The sequence below is a fragment of the Panthera tigris genome, chromosome D1 (assembly GCF_018350195.1).
Source record: "Panthera tigris isolate Pti1 chromosome D1, P.tigris_Pti1_mat1.1, whole genome shotgun sequence".
NCBI lineage: Eukaryota > Metazoa > Chordata > Mammalia > Carnivora > Felidae > Panthera > Panthera tigris.
In genome coordinates this window covers 1,124,223-1,137,169 of record NC_056669.1, presented here as the reverse complement: position 1 = coordinate 1,137,169, position 12,947 = coordinate 1,124,223, and the positions used below count along the sequence as shown (strand labels likewise).

General features: G+C 50.6%; 1 protein-coding gene across 1 annotated transcript in view; it reads left to right on the top strand.

The window, feature by feature from the left end:
* TMEM123 (transmembrane protein 123) overlaps positions 1-8,136 on the top strand; it is a 57,826-nt gene extending 49,690 nt beyond the window's left edge. The window contains exons 3-5 of the mRNA XM_042959189.1: positions 3,308-3,568; positions 4,463-4,616; positions 6,206-8,136. Coding sequence (XP_042815123.1) covers positions 3,308-3,568; positions 4,463-4,616; positions 6,206-6,230 — 440 coding nt within the window. The 3' untranslated portion in view covers positions 6,231-8,136. The remainder of the gene's footprint in view (positions 1-3,307; positions 3,569-4,462; positions 4,617-6,205) is intronic.
* Positions 8,137-12,947: the final 4,811 nt, after the last annotated feature.

Here is a 12,947-nt window from a genome sequence, read left to right as displayed (position 1 = left end):
ACTCAGAGACACGAAGTGAAAAGGCACCAGTGTCCCATTTAAAACTAAATGTGATTGTAGAGTCTCCATGTGTATTTTCCACTGCACTTTAAGTGTGTATTTGATGCCCTGATGAAAACACACGGTCACCCTCAACCTTGAAATTGTTAGGTTAAAGGGAAAACATGGCACCTAGCTACACCCTTGGACCCAAGGCTGCAGGAGTGAGGGAAGTGGCTTGAGCAGAGCCGTAAGGAGACAGCCAAGTAAATCCAGACGGTGGACGCGGTGTCCCTGTTGTCAGTGGTCCTGGACACTGGCCTGGTTTCACATTATTGTCCTGGGTAATTGTCTCGATGAACTGAAGAACCCCTGCACCCTCTTTGATATGATGATGTTCAGATGGCGTTGGTGGTGACCCTGGGGACAGGGGATGTGACGGTGCAGCTCGGTGCAGGAAATACATACAGCTCCTGAAGCTCATGCTCAAAAAAGGGTAAAAATTGGTGCAACTGGGGAGGGGGGGCTCAGTCAAGCGTCTGATTCTTGATTTCGGCTCAGGTCATGATCTCGTTGTGAGTTCAAGCCCCGCGTGGAACTTTGTGTTGTCAGCGAGGAGCCTGCTTGGGATTCTCTGTCTTCCTCTCCCTCTGCCCCTCCCTCCCCTGCTCTCTCTCTCTCAAAATGAAAATAAAAGGAATAATGACTCACTGATGTCCCCTCTGTCACAGGCACTGTGATACTTGCTCAACCTAAATTATCTCTGTTGCCTCTCGTAGACCCTTGTGTGGCACCGTGTTTGCTAGAGGCAAGAGGGTGAATCTCCTTTTATGAGATCCCTCCCAGTGACCTCATTGTGACTCGATCCCACGTAAGGATCCCGTGTGCCAGTGTGTGGGACATCCCGCGGTCCTGGGGCGAGGGTGTCCCTTTGAGTTGGGCCCGCCCCACGGAGCAGCAGCTGGCATGGGTCGAACACGCCCTTCCCCCACAGCTGTGTCCACTGAGCGCTGACCTGGACCTCGGGTGCCTCTGCCTTCCAGAATAATCCTAAGATGATGAAGCCGTGGTCATCCGAACCTAGGGCTTAACCCCCTCTGCCAGGCTGGGCCACGGCAGCATCGGGGCTGGCGGTGGGGAGGGGACATCGACGGCTGCTGTGCTCTCGTCGTCCTCACATCGCAGGACTGGACGCTGGTGGGCTAGGAGGCCGGACGCCTGCTTCGGGCCGAGGTGGACTCCTGGCCCCCCCCCCCCCCCCCCCCCCCCCCCCCCCCCGGCTGGGGCCCGACTCCTCCTGACTCGGACTCCACACACCCGTGGCCCGGGTCCTGTGTCCTCCCCGCCGGTCACCCTCCTCCCTCTGCGGAGTGTTGCCACAAGGCAGTCACGTGGGGCAGGTGCAGCCGGGTGGGGGGTGGGGGGTGGGGGGGAGCGAGCTGTGTACACTGTGCAGGGCCTGGGGGCTGCGTGGGGCGGGGGTGGGGGCCAGACCGGGGTCGTGGGAAATCCCGCCTTTGCCCTCGGTGTGAACAGTCTACACCCAGCTCCGCTTTCTAAGCTTCACCGCCGGGACCGGGCCCTCGTCAGGCCAGAGTCACTCAGTCTCTGTGTCCCCACAAGTCCAGGGGCTGCTCCCCCGAAGGCTCTCCTGCTTGGTCTGAAGCTGGGGTAGCGTGCTCGTCTGCTCCTTCCTGAGCAGAGGGGCGAGCGGACGGACACACGCACCCTCCAGTGACGACCGTTTGTGCCTCGACAGCGTCTCGTTTCGGCACTTTTAGTGAGACCCGGTCCCGGCTGTGCGCCAGCAGCTGTGCGTTTTTGCAGAGCCGTCCCCACAGGAAGTCCGAGCTTTAGGCCCCGAGCGCAGTCACGGGGTTTTGCCTTGTGATGACGGCCTCAAAGATTTATTTTCGGCAACTTGGAAACGCAGTAAGAGTGCGTGCTCGTGCAGTGTGCTGCGTCCCGGGGCTTGCTCCGTGCCCGGAGCCCTGGACCTTGCGAGCCCCTGGCCTGCCCCGGGCGCCACCCACACCCGCACAGCTTCTGTCCCTCGGGGGCCGGAAGACCCGCAAGTGCACATGGGCGCACGAGGGCGTAGTGTCACTGGACGGGAGCTCCTCGCCGGCCTCCTGGGATCACGGTGCCGCTCGTGGGCATCAGGACAGTTAAAAAGCCTAGGGGCCTGTCGTGTCCATTTGCAGAAATGTTCAGCTGCTCGTTTCTTGAACACGGTTGGATTTTCTCACTTGGAAAGACTGCGCCGTCGCGGCTCCGTCTTTGCTCGGGTGACCTGGCGCAGCGAGGGGCCGGGTCTCTGGGCAGGGGCGGGGCAGGCGCGCGTGTCGCACCGTGCCTCCTGGTGGACTGCGCACAGATCGTGCTGGGCTGAAAGTGCGATAGAAACGCGAGCTCTTCCCCGTGTCGAATCCACCGCGATAGCACGCACGCACCGGTTTAGAACAAAAGCGAGCGTGTCCGTCCTGAAGCGTGTCGTCTGAGCACAGAGCACCCACAGTAGCTCAGGTTCTTGCCACTTGTGTCCCCCGCTCGGAATCATGAGAATTTACTGGTTCACCGGTGTACATAGCACAGCAGTGTTCCTTGGGCCTTGTTAAAAAAAATGGGGTCACACGGCGCGGACGAGAGCGCACAGTAGGGACCCGCGCCCGGGGGAGGTACCGGGAAGCCGGTAGACACGCGAGCCTGGCGTGTCCGCAAGTCTTCGAAGAAAAAGCCCAGCAGACTGGAGGCAAGGGTGTTCCTGTCGGCGGCAGTCCCCTCCGGCAGTGACGGAGCGCGACACCCCCGGCCCGAGTCGCTCTCCCCGGGCCGGCTGAGAGGTGGAGACAGGCCCCGTGGGACGGCAGCGCCGCGGGTGAGCCCGAGGACAGGGAACAGGCGGAGATAGCACGGCCGTGCGAAGGGGCGGAGAGAGGACGGAATGTCTCGGTCCCCGGCAGCGTGCGCGTGGGGTGAGCCGGCGCTGCCGTCGCCGGGGCGGGGACCCGGGACACGTGCTCGGTGCGCACGGGTCCGAATCGTCCTCGTGAAGGCCTCCGCCCCAGGCGCGAACGGGGGTCTCCAGGATTCAGGGGCGTCTGGAGCTTCCAGCTGTGGGAGGTCGTCCCGACGGCCACGCCCCGGGGGGGCAGGGGAGGGGGGGGGCGTCACCCCTGACGGGCTCGCGGCCGGCCACGTCGCATGGGGTGCGCGCTCCCGGCCACCCACCACCTGCGCCGTCTCTGTCCTCCCGCCAACTCCCTTCCCAGAGATGAGGGTCCTGTGTCACGGGCACGTGACATGTTCATGTGTCTCATTCTCGCAGGCAACGCCACCACGGTGACCTCCAGCCACACGGGTGCGCCCCCCAACACGACGAAAGCCCCCACGCCCGCCCTGTCCCACGTCCTCAGGACACACGCTGTCAGCACCTCGACGCCCACAGCAGCACCCGGACTCATAACACGGGGGGCCTCCCCGAATACGACCTCCGCCACCCACGTCTCCCACAGCGCGTCCCAGACGCCGTCCACCGCGAGCACGGCCCACAACCGTTCGGCCACCTCTGTGCCTTCACCCGTGACAAGTACGTATGGGAGCTGAGCCCCTTCCGTGCTCAAAGCCGGTGTCAGATGCCGCACTTGCGTGGCTCCGTTCTGGCGGGAGTGCGGACGACCGTGTCGTGCACAGAAATCACCGTGTGGGTGCCGCCAACCTTGTCCCCGTAGGAGGCAGGTTTCCCCTGAACCAGGCCATGTGACTGGAGGAAGAAGTCCTACCCGGATGGTCCTTCGCGTGGTTGTCCGGGCCCCTCGTGTGCGCCTGGGCGGGGCCTCCACCCCCACAGCGTGCTCACGGTGGTGGTGGCTCCTGGGTGTCACGGGCGCGGCCACACATACGGTGTCGGCCAGCACGCTTTGTGCTTGGACTTAAGATGGAACGTGAAACCACGAGCTCAGAACCTTGGCATCGTCCCTTCAAGGTTTTCCAAGTTCAGGTCCGCTTGAAGGCCAGCACAACCGGCAGGCTTCGTCGTGTCTGCCGCAGATTTCTGTATTTTCTACCCTAAAGCCTTATTCCTGCAGTTTGTGTTCTGAAATCCGCTGTGATGTCACCAGGGCCCTGGGTGTGATACAACAGTCTATTTATCGAACGGAGAACTTCCGTTAGATGCCCTCATTCAGACGGGCGGTCCAGACACCCCGGTTAAGGCACCGATTCTTCCCAGGACAAGGGAATAAGGAAACAGTCCCAGAGGGTGCTGCCCGAGGCTGTGGTCCCCCGGCACAAACACCCTCAGGTGGGGGAGGGGCGGGGGGAAGCTCTGCAACTGCGACTGCTCCAGGGGCCCCGGGGCCACCGGGCAGGAGGCCGGCCGGGGAGCTCCTCCCCGGCTCTGCTTCCTTGGATAGAAATTCGAGTAGCAGCTTTTTGTAATGTTTTTTAAAAACCACTAAAGCCTACTTTTCTTTTCTCCTAGTCACAGCAACTATCAATTCTAAAGAAAACCCAGGATCGAAATTTGACATTGGCAGCTTTCTCGGTGGCATCGTATTAACCCTGGGAGTTCTGTCGATTCTGTACTTCGGATGCAAAACGTACTATTCACGAAGAGGCATTCGGTACAGAACCATGTGAGTTTTGATCGGATTTCTGTATTTCTTTCACGATCGTGACAAAATACCGAAAGGGGGCCACAGATTTATGAATTGTACTTGCAAACAAAAAATGGATGCACGTGCGGGTACAAATGTCCCGCTTCCTGACGTTCTCCCTCTTCACTCACCCCTGTAACCGTACCAGGAGGGTGTGGCTGGTGCTCGTCAGTAGCACTAAGGGAACATCCTTGGTAGAAACCTGGTTTTAAAGAAATTCTTCACGGTCTCATTTTCTAAGTCATTGCATCAAGTGAGTTAAGAGCTCTTACCACGTTCACCCTTTCCATAACTGTGTGGGTCTTCCATTGTTTGTTTGGAGGGTTTAAGTCCCTTTTGGGGTTTTTTCACTCTTACTAGAATACAAGAGCCAATGCGTTCTTTTGATTCTTAATGTACTGTAAATACCACCGAAGGGCTACTTTTCCCAATTGTTTAACTCCTCGTACACGTGTGTCCCACACCAACTTTCACGTCGGGAGCTGATTTAACAAAGTAAAACATAGGACGGGTTACTTTGAAGGGAATAAAGTAGGAAAATACTTCTCATGTATTAGTTCAAACTGGTTTAGCACACTTGCTTTCAGAGCATCGACGTGTTTTGCCAGATTCTGTGTTTCTAGAAATATTTATCACGTGTGCTTGATGAATTTCACCAGCTGAACAGAAGGTACGTGTCGATCATAGGACATGAAATGCCACTCACTTTGTTATAGCGTCAGTGTTTATTGGTGTAAATGAGGCTACAAGTAGTGAAGCAAACCGTGTCTTCGTTTTAAGTTGCCTTAAGCACACAGCATGTGGCTGTGGCTAGTAGGAGCCACTCTTTACATACACAGCCGTGCACCGCTGCCTGGGAGGGGCTGTGCCTGGAGTCTGTTGACAGAGCCCCAGAGAAAGTACCTCACGGACCCGAGCGAAAGTCCGCGCTGCTTTCGTTTTGTTCCCACTCTACGGCACGTCTCCGAAGTTAGGGTGCACCTTACCATCTGCGGACCACAGCGCCTTTTTCTTAGTGCTACGTGACAGCACATTTAGAAGCCAAGAGCTGCTCTGAAGTTCGAGTTCTTACGGAACGCTGGACTTGTCTGTCCCGCTCAAAACTGGAGACGTTCCCCATGTAGCAGTTGTAGCAGTGAGCATGAAAAGGTCACCCGCGGTGACAGAAGCGTGCAGGGGTGGGGTTTGGTGCAGGAGCGGCAGTTCTGGGCACCTTCCCTCATGCTTGCTTGGCTTCAGGTCCTCTGCAAAAACGAATAAAGGAAGTCAGTACGTAAATAGGGTTTCCGGGAGGATGAAAATGAGGTATGTGACACCCGACACACAGGGGATGGTCAAGGAAGGAGGGGCCTGTTTTAGATTTCTGTGGCTATCGGCCGAGAAGCCACAAGGGGCAGAGCAGACATTCGAGGGTCACTATGGGAACCCTTACGCCCCACGGTACACTGGACACTTGAACAAATTTCACGTAAATGACAATTTTCATTCTGCAGCTTTGAAGTTATTTAAAAATATGAACCGAAACAGCTTTGGCACGAATACAAAACAATTTTACCTTTTGATTACAGCGATGAACACGATGCCATCATTTAAGGGACTCCAGGCACCAATGGGAAGATCAATACGGCCCTATCGATGAATTTGGATGATTCTCCTTGGAAACAGTATACGCGGATCCTGTTTATATAGTACATTGTACGTTATACGCATGTAAAGATTCCTCAGGATTACTGAAGATAGAGTTTGGTTTCGGTTTTTAAATGAGCATTTGCAGTGGTTACAGTCACTTCTAAAAACAGACCAGTGCCGTTCTCCTTCTTGTGGTCTTGGTCACGCCGGGGGAGTAACTCACTGTGACGGCACGTACCGACGACGCAGACCTTCACTGCTCCCCAGAGCCGGCTCTGCTCTAAAGCCACACCGCAGAAATGCCGAGTAAATCAGGTCTCCGACATAACTTTAGTTTTACAGCTTCACGCTTGGGTGAGAAACAAAATGCACCACCCCGCCCCCAGCACGAGAACGTGTGGCTGAGCCCTGTTCGAGCTTGTGTCGTCATTACAGCTTCTGTGGCGCTTAGTCTGTCTCTTCCCTCTCTCATTTCTGCACGTCGTAGAGCGTGTTCACGATCTCGTCCGCTTACCTTCCTACTGTGAGTGTTGCCGCTGCTGGAAACTGCGCTGTTTCATATGCACCAGTTAACTGTAGGTTGAGTTGTAGGATGGTTTAATGTAGTGTAAACATACTAACGTAAGCCCCTGTGGGATTTCTCTAGAGCTCTAGAAGGCTGTGTGGATCGATCCAGGGACAGGAGGGCACCCCTCAGGCTACTGACCTACAGGAAGAAGATGCTGTATTTTTGTGCACTGTTGATTTTATCTGATTTGGGGATAGACTAAAAAACCTTTATTCCAAATACAAATCCTTAAGCAATTTTTAAGACCAGAAACTCTTCTTATTCTTCAGGCCCCTCTCCTGTAGAGGGGCACTTGAGGCTGTATTAGGTTAACAGAAAAAGCACAGTATTGTCGGGACACCAGTATTAGTCAACTTATGTTTGGGTGTTCAGTTTTGTCTTCGAGTTTACGTTACAGCAGTCAGAACTCACGGTCAAGTTTTGACAAGAAAAAAAGCTGTTTCAGTCATACTAAAGGACTACGCAAAGTCAAGTACCACCACTTTCCGCCCACAAGCTAAGCTGTCCTGATGACGGTGCGTCTACACTGAAGAGGTTGGCCCTTCTGGGACCAGCTTTTGGCCTTCAGACAATGTCAAGAATTTTGATACAGGACAATCCTTCCTAGTCACTGTGCAGCCAACTGAGGTGGTGACCATGGGTAGTGTGGTGAGGACAGAGAGGTGGGCTGATTGTGTAACTTGCCTACCTGGTCTTTAAACCGCTTGATGGATACAGTGATGGGGGCCTTTTACCTTTTCCTCCTTTTGTCTTCTGCATTCTTCAGAGTTCAGTACTTGAGGTCGAACCTTGTCTTCCCTGATACTTGCTTCTCTAGCACTTTGAAGATGTGAAACCACTTTTTTAAGTACTACAGGTCATCATATGCCTTTAAAGATAGAAATAATGTAGTTAATGTTTTCTCTCTGTTACCTTCAAATACCAGTACTTGGGTGCAGTCACTTTTTTTGGTTATCTGCAAAAATAGAGGGAAGTGGTAACATGAACCACTGTTTCCCTAAGCATAAATTCATATCCCAATTATGTTTACTTAAATATTTAATTGCATTCTCGGAGAATGTATTTACTTGAAGATACATTAGAATCCAATCTGTGACTTTAAATGTCTTTGGATAATCAAAGTTAATTTGCATACAGATAAATGAGAGTTCACAATATAGTACGGTGAGAATTTTGTATTTTTGAGGAGGAAAATTTAAAGCAAATTTTTTACCTCTTTTTTCTTTTTCTTGTAATGACCAGCTTTTGGTATTTCATTGTTACTGAGATCTATTTTTAGAATAAAACTTTGTCTTCACCTAAGAGGTTTGTGTGTGGTTTTCTTTCATTTCCACAAACTCAAGAGAAATGAAAAGCCCCAAATAAAGACACTATTTAAGTGGGTAAATTCTTACCCACACCCAGACATCCTGATTCAATGTGTTAACGATCCCACCTGGGGAATTCGTAGGACCACCAACCTCTGAGAAGGACTGCTCCGGATTCTCCTTTCATGTCCCTGCTCTATGCAGTTGGGTAGAATTATAAAAACAGGTATATTTGTGTTAGAAATAAAAAAATTGACTGTCCCCAGAATACAGTCCAGCAATACACTGAGGGGTCTGCCCTGCACCTACGAGACCCCCATTGTGGTCTCGACCACTTGGAACCTGTCACAGGAGAGCTTGGGGGGGCCTGCGTGGTTCAGTCACTTGAGCATCCGACTCCTGATTTTCAGTTTGGGTCATGATCTCACGGTTTGTGAGATTGAGCCCCACGTTGGGCTCTTGGTGCAGAGCCTGCTTGGGATTCTCTCTCAAAAATAAACACTAAAGAAAAAAAGAAGGGAGGTCTTGTGGCAGGTAGCACTTCGGTCTGTAGAGGTCGGACGGCATCCTACCTGCAACGCCCGAGTTCACAGGCATCCCTGCTCACGTGCAGAAGCAGCAGACTGGTGCAGTTCTGCCCGACTCGGATCCTCAACAGAAGACCGTCAGCAGTCCAGGAAGCCTGGTCTGTCCCTGCCCAGACAGGAGCTGAGCTCTAAAAGCAAGAAAAACATAAACATACATCCTACCAAGACTGAATCACTAGGCAAAAATCTCCCCATGAACAACAGCTGGGACCAGGTGGCTTCACTGGTAAATTTTACCAAAGAAGAAATAATGCCAATCCTTCCCAAACTCTTCCAAAAAAATAAAGGAGGGAACACTCACAAACTCTTTTTTTTTTTTTTTTTTTTTACCTTTATTTTTGAGAGAGCATGCAAGGGGGAGGGGCAGAGAGAGAGGGAAACACAGAATCCGAAGCAGGCTCCAGGCTCTGATCTGTCAGCACAGAGCCCGACGCGGGGCTCGAACCCACAAACCGTGAGATCATGACCTGAGCCGAAGTCGAACGCTTAACCGACTGAGCCACCCAGGCCCCCGCAAACTCATTTTTTAAAGTAATCTCCATGCCCAACATGGGGCGTGAACTCACAACCCCGAGATCAGGAGTCCCGTGTTCCGCTGCCTGAGCAAGCCGGGGGCCCCCCACAAACACATTTTAAAAAGCCAGCATTACCCTGATCCCAAAGGCAGAGTCCCTGATGAATATAGATGCGAAAATCTTTAAAACTAGCAAAGAGAATCCGGCCCATTTAAAGGATCATTTGCCGGGACACCTGTGATTTATCCCTGGGATGCAAGGCTGTTCTGACACATGCACGTAACCAACGTGATACACCACAATAATGGACTGCGATCATACAGGTTTGGTTTTCTTAGACAAAAGCATCTGACAAAATTCAACATCTGTTCATGATGAAACCTTAAATTAGATCTAGAAGGAATGTCCTTCCGCTATCATACGTGGACAGCGTACAGGCTATCATCAGGGTCACAAGGAAGACGGGGGTGGGGCACCTGGGCGGCTTAGCCAGTTAAGCGTCAGACTTCAGCTCAGGTCATGATCTCGAAGTTCATGAGGTCGTGCCCCCGTGTCAGACTCTGTGCTGACAGCTCAGAGCCTGGAGCCTGCTTCGGAACCTGTGTCTCCCTCTCTCTCTGCCCTTTCCCTGCTCACGCTCTCTCTCAAAAATAAGTAAACAAAAAAGAAAAAGAAGGATGACGGGTTAATCACTATTTGCACACAAGATGAGAAGTTCGAGCCAGAGCAGTTAAAAAGAAAGAAAAGGCATCAGAATTGGAAAAGAGTAAGTACAATAGTCTTTATTTGCACACATGTTCTCATAAACAGAAAACCCTAAAGATCCACCAAAACCGGTTAGAGCTAATGGACACAGTAAAGTTGTGAGATAAGAAACCAATGCTCAAAAAGCAGTACTTCTATATACTGACCACAAAGCATCTGAAAAATAAAGATGATCCCATATTTATAACACCAAAAACAAAGTACCTGCGATTAAATTTAATCAAAAAAAGCACAAAGATTTCTACACTGAAGACTACAAGACACTGGGGAAAGACACTGAAAACATAAACAGAAAGGTATCCTGTGTTCATGGATTGGCAGAATTAATGCTGGCAAAACCCCTAATCTGTAGTCCTCTTAAACCTGGTACCCATCCTGCCTGTCCAGCCTTGTTTCTCATCTCAGTATTCACTTTCTTTTTCCAAAAATGCCTCATCCATGTTTGTCTTTCTTCATATTTCTCCCTCTGCCTGGAAAATACCTCTGTTCTCCAATTCAGCATACTCTAATCCTACTTAATCCTTGATAGCCAACAGTAGACAAAAATCAATGACATTGACAGACTACAAAACCCAGAAATGGACCCACACCTATATGGTCAGCTCATCTTCGGCAAAGCAGGAAAGAGTACACAATGGAAAAAAGTCTCTTCAACAAATAGTGACGGGAAAACTGGATGGTTGACATGCAGGAGAATGAAACCGTACCACCTCTTTTTTTTTAATGTTTGTTTCTGAGAGAGACAGAACGTGAGTGGGGGAGGGGCAGAGAGAGAGGAAGACACAGAATCCAAAGCGGGCTCCAGGCTGGAACCAACGAGCTGTGAGAACATGACACTAACCGAAGGCGGACACTTAACTGAGCCACCCAGGCACCCCCTGTACCACTTCCTTACACCATACGCAAAAATAAATTCAAAATGGTTGAAAGGCCTAAATATGAGACAAGAAACCACCAAAATCCTAGAGAACACAGGCAGCAACCTCTTTGACATCAGCTGTAGCAACTTCTCTCTAGACTTGTCTCCAAAGGCAGGGAAACAAAAGCAAACATGAACTATTGGGACCTCATCAAGACAAAGACCTTCTGCCCAGTGAAGGAAACAATCAACAAAACTAAAAGACGACCTACTAAATGTTAGAGGATGTTTGCAAAAGACAGACCCAATAAAGGGATAGTATCCAATCTCTATAAAGAACTAATCAAACGGGCAGAAGACATGAATAGACCTTTTTCCAAAGAAGATATCCAGATGGCTAACAGATGTCACACATCTCAAAAAGTGTCCTATACTTACATATTTTATATATATACTAATATATATTTATATATACTTATACACACACACACACACACACACATATATATATATATATATTTTTTTTTTTTTAAGTGTATTTATCTTGAAGGAGACAGAGAATCCCAAGCAGGAGCCATGCTGTCAGCACAGATCCTGACATGTGGGGCTCAAGTCCATGAACTGTGAGATCATGACCTGAGCTGAAATCAAGAGTCCGACGCTCAACCCACAACCTCCCAGGCACCCCTCAAGTGACTTACTTTAAAAATCTGCATAGGGGCCCCTGGGTGGCTCACGTGCTTAAGCATCAGACTTCGGCTCAGGTCATGATTTCACAGTTAGTTCATGAGTTAGAGCCCCGCATCAGGCTCTGTGCTGACAGCCTGGAGCCTGCTTCAGATTCTGTGTCTCCCTCTCTCTCTGCCCCTCCCCAACTCGCATGCACTCAAACATCAACATAAAAAAAAAAAAAAAAATCCACATATACTGGTCTCACACAGTATATGTGTGCTGTTCAAGTCTCATCCGTACCATGTGTAGACCGCCACCCAGGCCTCCAACAATCTACACTTCACTGAGCCTAAATTTGCACCGTTTACAAGTCTCCTAGGGTTTTAAGCATTAAATAAAGCAATTAACAAAGCATCTGACATTTGCCTCTTGGTTCAAGTACACCTGTTATGATTATCATCGTTAGAGCAAAAAGGAAGCGACTAAAACCGACTCACCCTGATCTAGGCAGACAGGACTCAGCAGGTAGATAAAATGTGAATCACGTTACCACTTCCTTACACTTCATGCAATATTTTTACCGAATGCAAGAAAGACGTTCTCACACATTAAAATGGACTAGCTGAACAAAGCCAAGATAGATAAACTTTCAAATACACAGAATTCAAATTTAAACACTTCGTTCTTATGCTGGATCACAGTCCATGCAATTTTTAAAAATGTTAACGCAACTCACTAGAATAATTTGTCCAAAAAGCACAGGCTAAGGAGCCAGGCAGACCCATGTTCAAATTTTCCTTTATGGCTGTTGACAGGATTCGGGCTAATGTGCTTCTCGCACATTGCTGTCCTCGAGGGCCACCGTAACAAAGAACCGGACTGAGTGACTTAAACAGAAACTTACTTTCTCGCCGTTTCTGGAGTCAACAGGCTACAAGATCTGGTTTCTTCGGAGGCTTCTCACCGCGACTGCTGATGGCCACGTTCCTCTGCTATCTCTGGGTGTGTCTGCATTCAGATCTCTTGTGAAGACACCAATCCTCTTACACTTGGGCTCACCGGACCTCACTTTGCCATCATTACCTCTTTAAAGGCCCCACCTAGAAATACACTTCCATTCCCAGGTACTAGGGAGAGGAGGATGGGGAGCATAACTCAGCCCGGGACCGCATCCTAATTGTTTAAAGAATACAGCGCTGGGCCTGGCACACAGTGGATCCTCAACATATACAGCAGCGATCAAGCAAAAGAAACAGGACAGTTCCTAAAGTGATTTAATGTGCTCTCAACTCCTTCTGGAAGGGCAGGGACCGACTTACCTGCAGACACATGCACGCGGACCTACCAACTCCACCAGCACCTCCCGCTGGAAACAAAGGTGGGAAGAGACTGGAGGATGGAGAAATCT